Source organism: Triticum aestivum, chromosome 2B (genome assembly GCF_018294505.1).
Source record: "Triticum aestivum cultivar Chinese Spring chromosome 2B, IWGSC CS RefSeq v2.1, whole genome shotgun sequence".
NCBI classification, from domain to species: Eukaryota; Viridiplantae; Streptophyta; class Magnoliopsida; order Poales; family Poaceae; genus Triticum; species Triticum aestivum.
Window position 1 is genome coordinate 652,397,064 of NC_057798.1, and position 20,380 is coordinate 652,417,443.

The following is a 20,380-nucleotide window of genomic DNA, read 5'->3' on the forward strand; positions in this document are numbered from 1 at the left end:
CTGGGCTCATCATCACTTCCTCATAGTTCGTAGGTTCATCATGGTCTAGTAACATGACTTCCAGAACATGATTACCGTACCACTCTGGTGCGGATCTTACTCTGGAAGACCTACGAGGTTTGGCAGCAACTTGATTTGAAGTTTCATGATCATCATCATTAACTTCCTCACTAATTGGTGTAGTAATCACTGAACTGATTTCTGTGATGAACTACTTTCCAATAAGGGAGAAGGTACAATTACCTCATCAAGTTCTACTTTCCTCCCACTCACTTCTTTCGAGAGAAACTCCTTCTCTAGAAAGGATCCATTTTTAGCAACGAATGTTTTGCCTTTGGATTTGTGATAGAAGGAGTACCCAACAGTTTCCTTTGGGTATTCTATGAAGACGCACTTCTCCGATTTGGGTTCGAGCTTATCAGGTTGAAACTTTTTCATATAAGCATCGCAACTCCAAACTTTAAGAAACGACAACTTTGGTTTTTTGCCAAACCACAGTTCATAAGGCGTCGTCTCAACGGATTTTGATGGTGCCCAATTTAAAGTGAATGGAGCTGTCTCTAATGCATAACCCCAAAACGATAGCGGTAAATCGGTAAGAGACATCATAGATCGCACCATATCCAATAAAGTGCGGTTACGACGTTCGGACACACCATAGTGTTGTGGTGTTCCAGGTGGCATTTGCTGTGAAACTATTCCACATTGTTTTAATTGAAGACCAAACTCATAACTCAAATATTTGTCTCCGCGATCAGATCGCAGAAACTTTATTTTCTTGTTACGATGATTTTTCCACTTCACTCTAAAATTCTTTGAACCTTTCAACTATTTCAGACTTATGTTTCATCAAGTAGATATACCCATATCTGCTTAAATCATCTTGTGAAGGTCAGAAAATAACGATACTTGCCACGAGCATCAACACTCATTGGATCGCATACATCGGTATGTATTATTTCCAATAAGTCAGTAGCTTGTTCCATTGTTCCGGAGAACGGAGTTTTATTCATCTTGCCCAAAAGGCACGGTTCGCAAGCATCAAATGATTCATAACCAAGTGATTCCGAAAGTCCATCTTTATGGAGTTTCTTCATGCGCTTTACACCGATATGACCCAAACGGCAGTGCCACAAATAAGTTGCACTATCATTATTAACTTTGCATCTTTTGGCATCAATATTATGAATATGTGTATCACTACGATCGAGATCCAACAAACTATTTTTATTGGGTGTATGCCCATCGAAGGTTTTATTCATGTAAACAGAACAACAATTATTCTCTGACTTTAAATGAATAACCGTATTGCAATAAACATGATCAAATCATATTCATGCTCAACGCAAACGCCAAATAACATTTATTTAGGTTTAACACTAATCCCGAAAGTATAGGGAGTGTCCGATGATGATCATATCAATCTTGGAATTACTTCCAACACTCATCGTCACTTCCCCTTCAACTAGTCTCTGTTTATTCTGTAACTCCTGTTTCGAGTTACTAATCTTAGCAACCGAACAAGTATCAAATACTCAGGGGCTACTATAAACACTAGTAAGGAACACATCAATAACCTGTATATCAAATATACCCTTGTTCACTTTGCCATCCTTCTTATCCACCAAATATTCAAGGCATTTTTGCTTCTAGTGACCATTTCCTTTGCAGTATAATCACTCAATTTCAGGCTTTGGTCCAGCTTTGGGCTTCTTCGCGGGAGTGGCAACTTGCTTGTCATTCTACTTGAAGTTTCCCTTTCTTTCCCTTTGCCCTTTTCTTGAAACTAGTGATCTTGTCAACCATCAACACTTGATGTTCTTTCTTGATTTCTACCTTCGTCGATTTCAATATCACGAAGAGCTTGGGAATCGTTTTCGTCATCCCTTGCATACTGTAGTTCATCACAAAGTTCTACTAACTTGGTGATGGTGACTAGAGAATTCTGTCAATCACTATCTTATCTGGAAGATTAACTCCCACTTGACTCAAGCGATTGAAGTACTCAGACAATCTGAGCACATGCTCACTAGTTGAGCGATTCTCCTCCATCCTTTAGCAATAGAACTTGTTGGAGACTTCATATCTCTCAACTCGGGTATTTGCTTGAAATATTAACTTCAATTCCTGGAACATCTCATATGGTCCATGACGTTCAAAACATCTTTGAAGTCCCGATTCTAAGCCGTTAAGCATGGTGCACTAAACTATCAAGTAGTCATCATATTGAGCTAGCCAAACGTTCATAACATCTGCATCTGCTCCTGCAATAGGTCTGTCACCTAGCGGTGCATTAAGGACATAATTCTTCTGTGCAGCAATGAGGATAAACCTCAGATCACGGATCCAATCCGCATCGTTGCTACTAACATCTTTCAATACAATTTTCTCTAGGAACATATCAAAATAAACATATGAAAGCAACAACGCAAGCTATTGATCTACAACATAATTTGCAAAATACTACCAGGACTAAGTTCATGATAAATTAAAGTTCAATTAATCATATTACTTAAGAACTCCCACTTAGATAGACATCCCTCTAATCCTCTAAGTGATTACGTGATCCATATCAACTACACCATGTCCGATCATCACGTGAGATGGAGTAGTTTCAATGGTGAACATCATTATGTTGATCATATCTACTATATGATTCACGCTCGACCTTTCGGTCTCCGTGTTCCGAGGCCATATCTGTATATGCTAGGCTCGTCAAGTTTAACCCGAGTATTCCGCGTGTGCAACTGTTTTGCACCCGTTGTATTTGAACGTAGAGCCTATCACACCCGATCATCACGTGGTGTCTCAGCACGAAGAACTTTCGCAACGGTGCATACTCAGGAAGAACACTTCTTGATAATTAGTGAGAGATCATCTTAAAATGCTACCGTCAAACAAAACAGAATAAGATGTATAACAGATAAACATCATATGCAATCAAAATAAGTGATATGATATGGCCATCATCATCTTGTGCTTGTGATCTCCATCTTCGAAGCACTGTCGTGATCACCATCGTCACCGGCGCGACACCTTGATCTCCATCGTAGCATCGTTGTCGTTATGCCATCTATTGCTTCCACGAGTGTGGCTACGCAGCTGAATCGAGTGTGGCTACGCCCGGTCCTTGCGAAGGTTAAAACAACACTAACTTGATGAACTATCGTTGTGGTTTTGATGCGTAGGTAAGAACGGTTCTTGCTAAGCCCGTAGCAGCCACGTAAAATTTGCAACAACAAAGTAGAGGACGTCTAACTTGTTTTTGCAGGGCATGTTGTGATGTGATATGGTCAAGACATGATGCTATATTTTATTGTATGAGATGATCATGTTTTGTAACCGAAGTTATCGGCAACTGGCAGGAGCCATATGGTTGTCGCTTTATTGTATGAAATGCAAACACCCTGTAATTGCTTTACTTTATCTCTAAGCGGTAGCGATAGTCGTAGAAGCCACCCGCCAGCCACCTTTAAGCACAAGTGCTCGTAACGGTGAAACCAGTATCGCGTAAGCGTACGCGTAATGTCGGTCCGGGCCGCTTCATCTCACAATACCGCCGAACCAAAGTATGACATGCTGGTAAGCAGTATGCCTTGTATCACCCACAACTCACTTGTGTTCTACTCGTGCATATAACATCAACGCATAAAATCTAGGCTCTGATACCACTGTTGGGAAACGTAGTAATTTCAAAAAAATCCCACGTACACGCAAGATCATGGTGATGGCATAGCAACGAGAGGGGAGAGTGTTGTCCACGTACCCTCGTAGACCGTAAGCGAAAGCATTAGAACAACGCGATTGATGTAGTCGTATGTCTTCACGGCCCGACCGATCAAGCACCGAAACTATGGCACCTTCGAGTTCTAGCACACGTTCAGCTCGATGACGTCCTTCGAACTCCGATCCAGTCGAGTGTCGAGGGAGAGTTCCGTCAGCACGACGGCGTGGTGACGATCTTGATGTACTACCGACGCAGGGCTTCGCCTAAGCACCGCTACGATATTATCGAGGTGGATTATGGTGGAGGGGGGCACCGCACACGGCTAAGAGATCCAAGGGATCAATTGTTGTTGTTGTGCCTAGAGGTGCCCCCTGCCCCCGTATATAAAGGAGCAAAGGGGAAGGGGGCGACCGGCCTAGTAGGGGCGCGCCAAGGGGAGTCCTACTCCTACCGGGAGTAGGACTCCCTCCTTCCTTGTTGGAGTAGGAGAAGGGGGAAAGAGGGGGAGAGGAGGAAGGAAAAGGGGGCCGCACCCCTTGTCCAATTCGGACCAGAGGGGGGCTGCGCGCCTCCTTCCTTTCGGCCTCTATCCTCTATTCCCGTATGGCCCAATAAGGCCCATATACTCCCCGGCGAATTCCCGTAACTCTCCGGTACTTCGAAAAATACCCGAATCACTCGGAACCTTTCCGAACTCCGAATATAGTCGTCCAATATATCGATCTTTACGTCTCGACCATTTCGAGACTCCTCATCATGTCCCCGATCTCATCCGGGACTCCGAACTCCTTCGGTACATCAAAACTCATAAACTCATAATATAACTGTCATCAAAACCTTAAGCGTGCGGACCCTACGGGTTCGAGAACTATGTAGACATGACCTAGAACTATTCTTGGTCAATAACCAATAGCGGAACCTGGATGCCCATATTGGCTCCTACATATTCTATGAAGATCTTTATCGGTCAAACCGCATAACAACATACTTTGTTCCCTTTGTCATCGGTATGTTACTTGCCCGAGATTCGATCGTCGGTATCTAGTACCTAGTTCAATCTCGTTACCGGCAAGTCTTTTTACTCATTACGTAATGCATCATTCCGTAACTAACTCATTAGCTACATTGCTTGCAAGGCTTATAGTGATGTGCATTACCGAGAGGGCCCAGAGATACCTCTCCGACAATCGGAGTGACAAAACCTAATGTCGAAATACGCCAACCCAACATGTACCTTTGGAGACACCAGTAGTACTCCTTTATAATCACCCAGTTACGTTGTGACGTTTGGTAGCACCCAAAGTGTTCCTCCGGTAAACGGGAGTTGCATAATCTCATAGTTACAGGAACATGTATAAGTCATGAAGAAAGCAATAGCAACATACTAAACGATCAAGTGCTAGTCTAATGGAATGGGTCATGTCAATCACATCATTCTCCCAATGATGTGATCCCGTTAATCAAATGACAACTCTTTTGTCCATGGCTAAGAAACATAACCATCTTTGATAAACGAGCTAGTCAAGTAGAGGCATACTAGTGACACTATGTTTGTCTATGTATTCACACATGTATTATGTTTCCGGTTAATACAATTCTAGCATGAATAATAAACATTTATCATGAAATAAGGAAATAAATAATAACTTTATTATTGCCTCTAGGGCATATTTCCTTCAATGTCTTCAACGCGGCTGCAACTCTGCATTTTTTTGTCACGTGAGGGGTTAGTTGCATGTTTGTCACTAGTTGCGCAACTGCAAGTGTCAGCCTCGAATGCAACTGCATGTCTTCCATGTGGTTCAAACTCAATGGTGTTTTGTCGGATGGAGGAGCGGCAATTTGCATGTCCACCACTATGCATGCAACTGCAAGTATCGTCCCCGACTGCAACTGCATGTTCGCAACGCGGTTGCAGCTTTGTGGTGTTTAGTCAAGGGGACGGGGGCAGTTGCTTGTCTTCCACTAGGCATGCAACTGCAAGGTGTCGGCCTCGACGTCAACTATGTGGTGTTTTGTCATGGGGGGTAGTTGCACGTTTGTGACTAGGCATGCAACTGTAAGTGTCGCCCCTGACTCCATATCTCTGGTGTTTTATCGAGGGAGGGGCAATTGCATGTCTACCACTAGGGACGCAACTACAAGTGTGGTGCTCCCCCATCCAATGCAACTGCATGTGCTTCATTGCGACTGCAACTTCAATTGTCTACTTATTTTCTTTTCTTATTTTTATTTCTGTGTTTGGTTTTGTTTTTTTCTTTCCTACACAGGGTGTATTTTTTTATTACAAATCACACAATCTAGTTGCATGTCTGCCTCGGCGTGCAATTGCATGTGTTGCACCTCGCATGCAACTGCATAAGCACCAACTTAATGGCGCAAAAAATATTAGAAGTGTGTGGTGTTCCCATATGTGTGTAATTTATTAATTTTTATATTCCTTTCTTATTTTGTTGTATCATTGTTTGCACACCCTGCTGGTTGCACATAATTGCGTTATTGTTATATATGTGCAAAAATATTTTTTTTCATTTCTTTGTGTTTAAATACTTGTATTTTTTCCTCCAATATAAAATCAGCATAAGTAGCATGCCCATAGCTCACACGGTCACACCCAACTACAAGCAGCATATAGAAGGATTTTTCGGCGAACAAAAAAATACACGAATTTGAACACAACAAAGCTGCATCATTTGTTGAGGCTGAAGCTACCTAGCAAAATACACTTACACGGGCAGTGGTACATCCCAAGTATAAGAAAGAGAAGACAAATCTGGCATCAGCACAACGGTGCACATAAGAAAAAGTAAGACAAAAGCCCAGTAGAAGACCAGGCTAGCCCATCACGAAGGCAACACATAAACATTTTCCAAAACAAAAAGGCCTGGGCTGTACATATGCTGACGTCATCAGTCGACTTAGACTTCGCGAAGTCTAAGTCGACTGAGACCTAGACAAACCCTTTCTTAAATGGAATTGGGGTGAAAAGCCCTTTTGCTCTAACAAAATACTTATCTTCATGTACTGATCAGTTTTTTTTTTGCGGGGTATGTACTAATCAGTTAGCTAACCGTAGACAAACCAGCTGTGGGCAATTATTATATATACTTGTATATACTCCCTCCTCCCCATATTGTTAGGTGTATTAGTTTTAGCATGAAAATTAACGCATCAGTTGATGGTTAGTTGAGCCATCGTAGAGCGAGGAATCCACGACCCAGGAAAAAAAGGAGGGAGGCATGCACGATCTCCTTTGACCACGATCTCCAGGAAATTAGCGATCCTTAGGGCATGTATAATGGTGTTATCTTAGGAATGTCACGTAGGATAAATGATGATGTGGAGGAGAGAGAACTCATAAGAAAAAACTTGTCTTTTTTTATTTAAGATAAGACAAGAGATGATCTCTTCGCACAATTTGTCTCACCATGTTTTAAGGAATGACTAGTTATTGAAAATAAGGCTAAGATATAACTCATTATAGACATACTTTTTTGTCATCTCTAAATTACATGCAAAACTTAAGATAATCTTATCAACCATTGTACATGCCCTTAGGTGTCCATTTTGAAAAAATCGGCTGAATATGTCTTACATTTTGGAAATGCATGTAAAAGCTAATACGCCTAATAACATGGGAAGGAGGGAGTACCTTAGCAGCTCCAACACACAAAATGACCAAACGATCCAGTGCCTTTTCAGGAAGAGTAGAATAGCCAAATAAAAATAAAGTTAGCAAATTCTTTATGGCAATAATTGCTGGGATAGTCAATCATTTTCAGATCTAGCACTGAAAAGAAAGGGCGGGCCGCCTATGGATCATGGATGGACTGATTGGAGTATAACCACATGGACACTCATCCTGCAAACCTATATTAATCAGATTCTTCGCTGCAATCATGCGACTAACATACTACTGATGTATATTGATCGTAGGTATATCCATTTCATTATGTTTGACCACCCGAGCTTAATAAGACACAAAAAACAAAGCAACGAATAGAGCCCTGTCATTGTGAAACATCCTCAGTTGAGGCATCACCTCCCATTCATCTCGTGCTTTGACAGGGAGCTTGAGAATTTCTATGTTTTGGTGTTGTGCATCTTAGTATGCAGGGGATAAACACTTGTGTAGTGGTTTCATGGATCCGTTTGTAATTTTTATTACCTCTTGTGTTCTCTGTTTTGCTATGATTAATGAATAGATTGAAAATTTCTCTCGCAAATAATAATAATAGTTAAAGTTTCCAATATAAATGCAAAAAATTACTGCTATGTACACTTAAATTTAGAGGATTGGAAAGCACGTAAATTAACATAAGAAATACTGGACACACCACAGAAAACAAATAAGTATAAAAAGAGGTTTGAGCTGATGGTAACATCTCTACATAATAGAGTGCGAAATTATGAATTTTTAGGAAAGACATCTTTAAAATTTCTATCTTGTGAATCAAATAGCTTGGAAGCGTCGGACAAAAATTAGTTAGGAGGTGCCGAATAAGAGAGATAGGTATGAAAATAGAAATAGCTTGAAGGTACTAGAGGATTGCTCAGCAGTTTCCAAGAAAACTTAGAGAAAGTGCAAGTTTTCCAAGCATAACACTCTCTGATCACCAGGCTCGGTACAACCGGCCGATTGGTCCTGAGATACCGAGATTGTTTAAATTGGTGGAAATGAGAGTTTGAAGGGGATTTTTTGTGATTGCTTGGAATTCCGGATAAAGTGGCCACCTCTAGATCTTTTGCGTGTGCCCTCTTTATCATTGTTGTCCTTAGACTTGATTTGGGATATTTGACACACTTAAATCCTAGTAAATTAGAAACTGAGGGCTTTGGAGTACAATCATCTTGAGAACCAAAAGGCGAACCAACCTGTGGTTGGATGGTTAGGAGGACAGTGTATCCTGGATTTATTTCAAGCCTTTCGGCAATGTGCGCTCGGTGGGAGAAGACATTTCTGTCGACTCTGAAGGGGTCGTGGCAACTAAGCCGGCGCGGGAATGGCAATGGTGCAGATCCAGAGCTGCCCCCCGGTGTCGACCTTCGACAGCTCCAACTTAATACGGAGGGCCAGCTCCTCCTCAACGTCGTGGTCGGAGCCCGAGCAGCTACCGGAGCTTGGCATGTCGTCGGATTTGATCTGAATCAAAGAGGAGAGAGGAGGGGACGGAGCGAGAGAGGAGAGTGGGTGATCTAGGCTTCAGAGAGTGGGCGAATTGGAGTATTTTTGTGTGTGGACGCCATTGGGGTCGGTGGTGGGCCGGACTGACGTGGCGGACGCTACATTTGAGCTGGATATAAGGGGTACCGGACAGCCCGGACGTTTGAGGCCTGTTTGAGGCGTCTAGGTGGGTCATTTTTTTACCGGTCAATGACCAGTCCGACCGCGCGCGCATTTGAGACCTTAACAGTGTTTATTTCAAACAAAATCCAATGTCATCAACTTATATACTACTCCCTCCGTTCTATAATATAATAATGTTTTTGACACTATATATTTCATAAATTTTCTCATGTTTTTAAACATCAAATTATTTGTTAACAGTTCCCACAGCAATGCGCGAGAATCATCTAACTGAACTAGTATGTTGTACACTTTCACGAACCAACCTGTGGTTGGATAGTTAGGAAGACAACAGTATCCTCAGTCCATCAGGGTTCAAGCCCCGATGTTAGAATTTATTTGACTTCGTAATATCTTTGAGTCAATTACACCGTGGTGCTAGAACTTGTCGTGAACGATCACTTTGATGCTAGAACTTGCGGAATACATCGAACTGGTGTAAAACTTGGCTCGCCGTGCAAATACGATGCAAATCATGTTTGGATACGAAAATGGCGCTGACTAGGCTCGCCTACACGGCGCGGGTCCTGCTGTCAGTGACTGGAAGGCAGGAAGGAGGGCGCGTGGTCTGTTTTTCACAAAAACACTCTTGTTTTTTATTGGCACATTAGAGCTCTGCTCACGTTGGAGAGTTGTCATGTTTTCCGCCTCTGTGAACAGTCCGTCCCGCCTGTTAGTACAATATGAAAATTTGAAACAAAATCTCGAACTTGCTATCATATAGATGGGAAACAACCGGTCATAGGCACTGCACCAACAACGTCATCACATCTATAGTTCATAAGTCCTTTGTAATGTAGTAGAACAAAGTCGCTCCTGGAGTTTCCCTTTTTTAGAAATATGTAAAGGTATGTAAATTCTAATCTCACTAATAAAAATAAAGTTTAATTATTCTTGCAGTATAAATAATACATAAAATGGAAGAAATTCTTTAGAAAATAATTCACACATTATTTTAAATAATGCCTATATCTAAAATAATATTTATGAAATCTAAAAATGTTTTATACCGTAAAACAATACAAATAAAGCCAATTTTGCACTGCTTTTTTTAGAAATTTGTAGAATATATATATATATATAATAACTTTATAAAATATTTACGTATTAATTTAAAATTTATCCATATTGACATTATAAATTACAGAAATATTCATGTAATAATATGCATATAGAATAAAATATGTCAAATTTATTTTATATTTTTCCGTATATTTTAGTAAATGCTTATATAAGTTTAAAAATGTTCAGAGTTTTCACAAAATATTGATTGATGTACTCCCTCCGTCCTAAATTTTTTGTCTTAGATTTGTCTAAATACAGATGTATCTAGTTACGTTTTAGTGTTAGACACATCCGTATCTAGACAAATTTAAGACTAGAATTTTGGGACGGGAGGGAGTAATATATAAAAGTGTTCATGTTTTATGATTTTTTATATACTTTTAAATATTATAATAGAATGCACTTTGTGCGGCCCATTTTGCACTATTACTTTATATAAGTTTACATAATATATGTAAATTGTAATCAAATTTTATAAATATGTATACATAATATATATATATATATATATTTCCATTTATGAATTAAAATTATCCATATATTCGAATTATAAATTACAAAAGTATTCACATTAGAATTTGCATAACTAACAAAACATAAAATTGATTTTTATTTTTTATATATTTAATAAGTGTTCATATATGCTTAAAATGTTCACAGTTTTAATAAAATATTCATGCGTATAAAGTGCTCATTTTTATAATTTAACTTATTTTGCTAATATGTATATTTTTTGTAACACATGATTATAATATAAATAGATTTTGTAGTCTACATAGGACGTGAAGGGTACATGACGTAGGTTAACCATTGGCGGAAGCTAGCAAACCTACACGTTTCAATTCCCAGTGCTTTATTTTTTTATAGTTTATGAGTGGCTGATATATGGAACCCATATGGCCAGCATTTTAACATGTTTCAGGGGCTATTTCGCGAGGACAAAAAGATTCGAGTTTCTTTTTGGTAAAATAATAGGCCGCATGTCATCTATGATGGCTGACAGCGGGACTTTTTTTTTGCATGGTAATACGTGTTTCATTTATATAGAATAAAGATCAAGTTATAAGGCACGTAAGCACCGACCATACATGACTGAAAAGATAGGAAAATCCTATGCAAAATACCAGCGCCTGTCCCTTTCTTTCGACACCACCGAAGCGGTCACCAAAGGGTAAAAAGACAGATCACCTCTTCGTCCAAGCTCGACGCGGCTCCATCGCTGATCAACAGCTTTACGGACCTCCAAAGTAGTTTGCCAAAAGCAAAACCATAGCCGTTGAAAGAATCAGACCGGGGCAACATGTCCCGGACACGCCATCGAACTTCAGAACTGACACCCTCGCATGACGACGACGATGGAGAAGGAAACCAGAACTGCCCGCCTTCGACCACAGACCCAACACAAGATACTCCATCTTCCAGCTGTCACTTGCGTAGACAAACCGCCTGCGCGTACTCCTGAACGACAAAACCTCCCTGCTCCACCATGACGCCGGAGACAACCCCACAGCAACGGGGACAGAGCAGAAGGAGAGACACCTGATGGAGTTGCCGCCGCCGCCTCGTCAACACCATCCATGAACCCTAACGCTGTCGATCTGAGGGATCGACAGAGACACGATGCCATCAACTCCGAGACGCCGCCATGAAGGACACCGCCGGTGTGGGAGTGGGGTTGAGGCAGATTTATTCGTCCGGGCGCCGCTCCCACAACCCCAACGACGCACCACGACCTACAAATCCAAAACCTAACTACAGAGCGGAGGAACGGGTCCTCCCTCCCTCCTGCCGCCGGAGCAGCAGTCGAAGGGAGAGGGGGCCAGCGCACCGACCGGTGGAGATCGGAGGAAAAAGTGCCTCGCCCTAGTCGCCTGGTGGCGGCGGCGGCTAGGGTAGGAAAAAGTGCCTCATGCAAGTGAGCCTAGTCAGTGTCGCTTTCGTATCCATACAGATTTGCATCGTATCTGCATGGCCAAGCTAAGTCTTTACACTAGTTTGATGTATGCCGTAAGTTGTAGCATCAAAGTGACCGTTCACGACAAGTTTTAACATCACTGATGTAATTGACTCAATATCTTTTATAGGGGCGAGTGTAAGTGCGTATGAGCGCATACGTCTGTATAGTATTAAAAAAAGTATGTTGTACACTTTTTATAGCCACGCACCAAAGCATCGTAAACAAAAAAAAAGGGAAATGATAAAGTACCCGTCACGTACCCCTGCACGTTCCTGGCTATATATGTGGGCGTCGTACGCCTAAGTTCTTACAGACAGTACGCAGCCTGTGCATGCATGCACACACACCCCCCCCCCCCCCCCCCCCCCCCCCCCCCCCCCCCCCCCGCCCCCAACGCGTCCACACCATACAGAGTAGACAGCACTACATCAAACATGGCCGGAGCTCGTCATAAGGTCGGCGAGCTGTTGCGCCACGCACGGCGACGGTCGACGGCCGCGCTCGACAAGGCATTGTCCCTCCTGTCATCGCCTTCCTGGTCATACGTGCAGCACCACGTCGTCAAGGAGCGGGTGGCGCGGTGGCGGCGCGCTCTCGCCGGGCGGTTCTGGCGCCGCCTCGGCTCGCTGCTCGTCCACGTCGCGTACTTCCTCGCCGTCTCCTGGCTCGGTTACCTCCTCCTCGCGCAGCTCAGGTTCCGCGCCGGCAGCGACGGGACGAGGCGGCCCCGCGGCATGGACCTGTTCTTCACCGCCGTCTCGGCCGCGACGGTGTCCAGCATGTCCACCGTCGAGATGGAGGTGTTCTCCAACGGCCAGCTCGTCGTCCTGACCACGCTCATGTTCGTCGGCGGCGAGGTGTTTTTGTCGCTCCTAGGCCTCGCGTCCAAGTGGTCCAAGCTGAGGAAGCAAACTGTTCACAAATCATCCCGGCGCGTCGACAACCACGACGTCCCTGAGCTTGAAATGCCGCCGGTGGACGCCGCCACCGAACTGGACAACCCAACGTCGATGACATCGACCGTCGATGATGAGATGAGCAAGCCGTTGGACCACTTCGATGACACGAGGCTGCGGCGCGACGCGGTGCTGTCGCTCTTCTTCGTCGTCCTCGCGATCCTCCTGGCGGTGCACGTCCTCGGTGCCGGCGCCATCGTGGCGTACATCGTGCACGCGTCGCCGGCGGCGAGGCGGACGCTGCGGGACAAGGCCCTTAACGTGTGGACCTTCGCCGTGTTCACGACGGTGTCCACGTTCTCGAGCTGCGGGTACATGCCGACGAACGAGAACATGATCGTCTTCAAGCGAGACACCGGGCTGCAGCTGCTGCTCGTGACGCAGGCGCTGGTCGGGAACACGCTGTTCCCACCTCTGCTGGCCGCGTGCGTGCGCGTCGCCGCCGCGGCGACCCGGCGCGTGGAGCTCAAGGAGACGGCGAAGAAGGGCCGGGAGCTGACGGGGTACTACCACCTGCTCCCAGCGCGGCGGTGCGCGATGCTGGCGGCGACGGTGGTGGGCTTCCTCGCCGTGCAGGTGGCGATGCTGTGCGGCATGGAGTGGGGCGGCGCGCTGCGGGGGATGAGCCCGTGGGAGAAGGTGTCGAACGCGGTGTTCCTGGCGGTGAACTCCCGGCACACCGGCGAGTCGACCCTCGACCTCTGCACCCTCGCGCCGGCCGTCCTCGTGCTCTTCGTGCTCATGATGTGAGTCATCCTCGATCTGTCCTGTCTCTCTCTTTCTCCTCGCTGTCGGTCGATGCTTACGAGAATGCCATACCTGAGTTCCCTACGTTAAACGCCAGCTTGATTCTAGAAGGTAGAAGCTACTACGTAGGATTTTATTTTCCTGTGCTTCTCAACCACCCTCTCTAAAAAAGATATAAAAGCATTTAGATCACTACCGAGGAATATCCCATTAAACTAGAATCCCTTAAGCACAGGAAAATAAAGTCCTCGTAAGGAACACCGCCTGGTATATGTTTAAACTAATACAGTATATGTTTGGCACTGATCATTCAATGAGGTTGCCTAAAACTCCCCTTAAATCTTAGTCGCATTTCTAAGCATTTGATGAACACCCAGTCATCCTCATCTACAAACTAAAAATTGGGACGAGCATTTCACTAAAATTGCACACCCTTCAGAGAACAACTTCAGGATTTGCAGAGAGATATCCTTTTCTTTTACATGGGACTAGCAGGGATTTTCAACAATTTCAGGCTAAGCTTTCACTACCCACGCGAAAGAATAATACGTAGATAAGTGACATTTGGACAGGATTGTAGTCAAACTGTTAACAATTTCTATACTGTAGTCAAACTTTTAACAATTTCTTCACAATTTTTTAAACTTCTCAAATATTGAGAATTAATATCTTGAAAATCATTTATATAGTTTGTCTCAAAAGTATACTAAAATAGGAAGTAGCTAATTGCCAAAGTAACATCTCAGAGTGCAAATATCCATTTCTGAGATCAAGCTCATCTGCACCCGGTCAAGAATTTTTTTTTTTACTAAAAATACAATAAAATTTATAAAACTATATTTTTTTGCATTGTAGATAATTTGGTGCATAAGTTGCGCTCCAAATTTAAAATTATTTGGATATATGAGTAGCTCTCAACAAAAAAATAAATTGGGTAGAACAATACATGAACAATAAACTTTTTTATAGACCCCAAATTTATCTTTTTTGCCGAGAGCTACTCAGATGTCCAAATGATCTAAAATTTGGAGCGCACTTCAAGCACAAAATTATCTACCATGCAAAATATATATTATTTTTTTGAATTTTTCTATTATTTGTTTTGAATTTTTTTCTTCATCTCGGATGCAGATGAGCCTAGGCACCGAATCGCTGCTCTCCTCAGAGTATCAATATCATCCAAGAGGTCACCTATTTGTGTTGTACTACCTCCCTCCTGTGGTCCTTTCGCATTTCAGGACTGGAGTTAAAATTATGGTCAAAATATATCACAAAGTAATATAATAAAAAACTACACGAAAATACGAATCCAACAATATAGTTTTTAAAGACATGCATTAACATTTTGTTAGTAAAAATGTGGTCAAAATTCAACCCAAATTTCGAAGGGGCTAGTAAAAGAGGACGGAGGTAGTATGCAAGGACTGCAGCGGGTGTACATAGTAATCGGCATTCTTTCTTAGTTCGCCTTAATTAATTTGTCGTCCAAATTCTATATACCCCAATCACACCCGTGCCAAGTACCAGTCCAAACATGGGTGGCGAGGTGCACTGCAGGCGCTTGGCCATTGTGGTTGTGGACCTGGTTTCTCCAGGAAATGCCGTTCAGTAATTGAACGGAGAGGTAGAGGAATCTTCCCTCCCTATGAAAAGTATTCGAGCTCGTCAACCTCTCCGCAAGTGCATTGCCATCCGCGAGTCGACAGGCACGCGCACGCGCTGGCTGACCGCATGCACCTTGCCCGGCCGGAAGAAAAACCAGCCACCAGCATCGACACAAGTTGAGAATCGGAATGCTGATCGAAACGTATTCGAACGTACCGTCCAGGCCCCATGCATCATGCACACGTCCAATTCAGCTCGCACCGTCGTAGTAGCATCTCCACCACATTGTTCTCTGAATTCCATACATGCATGCATGGCGCAGTGGTCCATGAGAGATCGTGACCGTGTGTATATAGGCAGCGAATCCGGACCAGTATATGTGCCATTCCCTGAGAATGGTTTCCACTCGCCAGAATGTCCTTGCACGTCCACGTCTGGATACTGAAAGTCTGGTAGTAGGTGCCATTTTTGGGATATCCCATATTCAGAAGAGTAAGTAGAACTACACAATTGGACGCTCTTCTCATTATCCTCACGAACCACACAATCCCAGCGCATTTTTCAACGAGTTTCTGGTACCTCAAGTAGATAAAGCGCGTTAGTGCAGTCTTTGTAGCTACACATTATCATCACTCACGTTCTGCTTCTTCTTGCTTGCTCAAGTAGATAAAGCGCGTTAGAGCAGTCTTTGTAGCTACACATTATCATCACTCACGTTCTGCTTCTTCTTGCTTGCTTCCAGGTACCTGCCTCCATACACGACATGGTTTCCATTTGAAGAGAGCTCCGGCGTCAAGGACCATCCCACGGAGGAGACCCAGGGGGCCAGGCTGCTCAAGAGCACGCTTCTGTCACAACTCTCCTATCTCGTCATCTTTGTCATTGCCATCTGCATCACTGAGAGGGAAAAGCTCAAGGAGGACCCCCTCAACTTCAACTTGCTCAGCATCGTTGTCGAAGTCGTCAGGCAAGTCCCAACTAACTCTAAGCAATTCAAAGCCTGAAAAAGGAAATAACAGTATACTCCTTGTTCAAGCATATACTACACGATAAGAACTGCGAGTCGCATCCTTCAGGGAAGCTGACATTTTTTAGTGTAACGTTCTGCAGCGCTTATGGGAATGTGGGCTTCTCCATGGGCTACAGCTGCAGTAGGCAGATCAGTCCGGACGGGATGTGCACTGACAGGTGGACCGGCTTTGCTGGGAGGTGGAGCGATTCCGGCAAACTCATCCTCATTCTTGTCATGCTCTTCGGGAGGCTGAAAAAGTTCAGCATGTACACGGGCAAAGCCTGGAAGCTTAGTTAGAAGAAGTACCAGCACTAAAAAAGAAGTTAGAAGAAGTACCAGGTGACCATTAATTGCAGGCACCGGTGGTCATGGGGTGAGCACAAGATGGGATGCTCCCCACTTCTTTTCACCCCCTCTGTATGGCTGTATTCTTTTAAGATGCAGAAGGGAGCACACTACGAGAGAAGTTCATATTACAACCTCAAACTAGCATGAAAGTCTAAAGCACAACCCTGAACCACGAAACCATCTAGTTTACAACCCTAAACTTTCAAAACCGGACATAAAACAACCCGGGGTGGTATTTGACTGGTTTTGACCAGTCAACGGCTCAGTCAGTGACAACTCATTTGCCACGTGCTCCTCTAGACAAATTTCGACGTCAAAAAAGGTGTCCCAATTTTTTGAAAATTTCTCAAAAATCCACACAATCCTCACCTTAAATCTGGGAAAAGTTTCATCAAATTTTGTCGAGGAGAAAAAAATAAGAGCAAACATTCAAATTTGACCCAAAATGGCTCTAAATTTTTGGTCTAATTTTTTTCTGCTCCAAATTTTTTGTGGAAACTTTACCAGATTTAATATGAGGGTTGTGTAGATTTTTGAGAATCTTTTTAATTTTTTGTGGACACTTTTTTTAGCCAAAATTTGACCAGAGGAGGACATGGCGGATGAGTTGGCGCTGACTGGGCTGTTGGCTCGTCAAAACCGGTCAAATATCACCCCAGGGTTGTTTTCTGTCCGGTTTTAAAAGTTCAGGGTTGTAAACTAAACGGTTTTGTAGTTCAGGGTTGTGCTTTAGACTTTGATGGTAGTTTGAGATTGTAATATGGACTTCTCTCTATTCTTTTTAGATGCAGAACGGACCGTTCAATGTGTCATCCCTATAGACTCACCTGTAAGTGCTGCTGGATTTAGATTAGACAACAAAAGTTGATCATAGAATTATGAAGGCTTGCTAATTAGCTAGCCAATTCTCTACAGGGGTTGACAATCATGGGTCAACCGTCCTATTCGGAGTAGGCCATCTAAAAAACGAGATAATAGGGTCATTCAAATGATTGCTAAGCACATTTGTCAAGGCAGTGGGAGGAAAGGAACTAAAATATAATAACAGACCAAGACAAGGCGATGAAGAAGGGATAGGAAACATACTTTCAAACACCAAGCACATGTTCTGCTGGTGGCATATTAGAAAGAACATGAAGGAAAACAATGCAACATTGTTTGCACAATATCCAATAATGTACGAAGAACTCACTCTAATAAGCAAAATCTTCTAGATTCAAATGAGTTCAAAAGATCATGCAGAGCAGCAATTTAAAGATACTAGATCAATGCCCCGCGCATTGCTGTAGGAGTTTGTATGAAATAAAAACTGCGCTGAACTAATCAACCTAGCTAGTGTCTTCACAATTTCTCTTCTAGCAATACAATTTGTTTATCAATATTTTTAAATAATGTATATCTTTGTGTATAAGTGCAGAATTGGACGAAAACAATACAAATATGCATGCATGCGTCACTTTCTTTCATAGTGGTAGCACTGGAATATGAGCTGCATGCATGCATCCATTTTTTTATTGATTAAACATCTCTTAGGCATCATTTACTACATGCACTGCATGCATGCGTTGGTGGCTCTTAATGGGTAGATCCAATGGCTGTTGTAGTCTGATCAAGTATATCCAACAACTAAATTAATTTAGGTGATGTGGCTCAAGGAGAAGTAAGAGAATTCCTAATAGCTATAGTAGATAAAGCAGAAGGAAACAAACACTTTAACCCAGTGGCGTAGCTAGGGGGTGGCCAGGGTGGTCCATGGACCACCCTGGAATTTCCCCATAGTGTATTAAAAATATATTTCTTTGAAAATAAATAAACTTATGTAAATATTTCTATTGGTGGACCACCCTGACTTATTGGGCTGGCTACGCCACTGCTTTAACCCATCATGGAACTCTGCTCATTCTGGGTGTGAACATACTTCAAGGACTACTTCTACCTATTCTCAACAACAACCACATGAATGAGAGAACAAACTCTAAAAAAACTACGTGAACCACAAAGACCATACAAAACTTTGTCAAGGCTTACAAGTATATTCAACAAAGTTACCTTGCCACCCGCGACAAGAAAAGATACCTAACAGTAAGAGAAGACATCATCAACGGAGACTGGCTTCCCAATCGAACGAGAAGCAAGCCAAATATACACAAACGGTATATTTAGGAACTCCTAGCTAAAGCTAAAGAATAGAACATACTACCATGACCTGGCACGAGGGAGACAATATCTCTTAAAAAGGATTGAAATGGAAGAGGGAACCGTACCAAGGTGAAGAATTCCACATGTCAGAATTTAGAGTAGATGTCGATGACGAAAAGGAAAAATACAAGTGCACCTTCAAGAAGATGCAAAGGGATGACATACAGTGTTGCCACGTACTTAAGGTAATGGACCATACAGGAATGCTGGACCAACTGCCAAAAACTTTTATCAACCCTAGATGAACAGATAACATAGTAGAGAGCACGAAAGCACTGACTACTAGTCAAGAAAATAGCATGCCAGCAATAGATGATGAAAGCATGAGATTCAGCCTAGCGTACACAGAAATGGCAGAAATCTGCTCACACGGTAACAAAGAAGACAAAACATACAAAGTGCTAATGGAGTGTATGCAAGACATTAAAATTAAAGTCATGTCAAGACTTGCCGATGAAGAAAACGAGCAGAGAGAAGAACCCAGCATAAGCAACCTTTCTAAAACTCTAAAAAACCCTCCTATGAGCAACTCAAAGGGCACATAAAAGGAGACCGGATCAAAGCAGGATCAGAGAAGAAGGGAAAATGCAATAGGGCCGCAGCCAGGTGCGGCAGTTGCAAAACTAAAGGATACACGAAAACCAGTTTTATGAAAAACCCAATAGTAATAGAAAAAAAATGAGGATTAAAGACGAGAAGTGGAATACGCGGCATGAGAAGATGACAAAAGCAATAAAATTAACCCACAAAATAGATGGCACCGTCAAAAACATCAAACAGAGAACACACTCCAAGCCGAAGACAACAAACAACAATAATGCCAACAACACTACTAACAACAACACACAGAAACCAATCTCCTCTGACAAAACTACAATCTAATATCACAGAGGCCAGGCAGAGAAAATGTGCACAGACAAGCTCAGAATAAGGTACACCAGACAAATCGCACTCAAAGAAAACATATGCATATGAAGAAGCTACTTACAGAATAGTATGGAAACTGTTTCGTACCGAAAAAAGTACAAATGGAAAAGGTAAAGGTAAAGAGGTAGCTTAAAAAAACTTTCATTAAGACTACTAAAACGCAACTAGAAGCACAATTGTTTGTATGTTGCGGCACATGTATGTCTCCAGCAGAGGCACGGGTTTGCTTCTGAGTTACATGCAACTAGAAGCACAACTACGCCTTTGGTCCAAGCACAAGTTTATGTGCAGCAGAGGTATAGATGTGTTTCTAGGTCTAACGCAGCCAGACGCATAAATGTTCCTCTGCCGGGCCACAATTTTATCTACAACAGAGGTACATATGTGCTTCTAGGTAAAATGCAACCAGAAGCACAACTATGCCTCTCCTAAACAAACACTAATATCTGCAATAGAGGAGCATGTGTGCTTATCAGTTTTAAGTTGGATT

General features: G+C 42.9%; 1 protein-coding gene across 1 annotated transcript; it reads left to right on the forward strand.

Annotated features, from left to right (window-relative positions):
• Positions 1 to 12,530: 12,530 nt before the first annotated feature.
• Positions 12,531 to 16,735, forward strand: LOC123041907 (probable cation transporter HKT7). The gene is made up of 3 exons (XM_044464464.1): positions 12,531 to 13,798; positions 16,147 to 16,371; positions 16,515 to 16,735. The coding sequence occupies exons 1-3, from the start codon at positions 12,531 to 12,533 to the stop codon at positions 16,711 to 16,713; spliced, it is 1,692 nt and encodes a 563-aa protein (XP_044320399.1). The 3' UTR covers positions 16,714 to 16,735.
• The last annotated feature ends 3,645 nt before the right edge of the window (positions 16,736 to 20,380 follow it).

Coding starts and splice junctions, on each gene's coding strand:
- LOC123041907 (XM_044464464.1), top strand. CDS start 12,531: ATGGCCGGAGCTCGTCATAAGGTCGGCGAGCTGTTGCGCCACGCACGG. Junction 13,799..16,146: donor GTGCTCTTCGTGCTCATGAT/GTGAGTCATCCT, acceptor GCTTGCTTCCAG/GTACCTGCCTCCATACACGA. Junction 16,372..16,514: donor ATCGTTGTCGAAGTCGTCAG/GCAAGTCCCAAC, acceptor AACGTTCTGCAG/CGCTTATGGGAATGTGGGCT.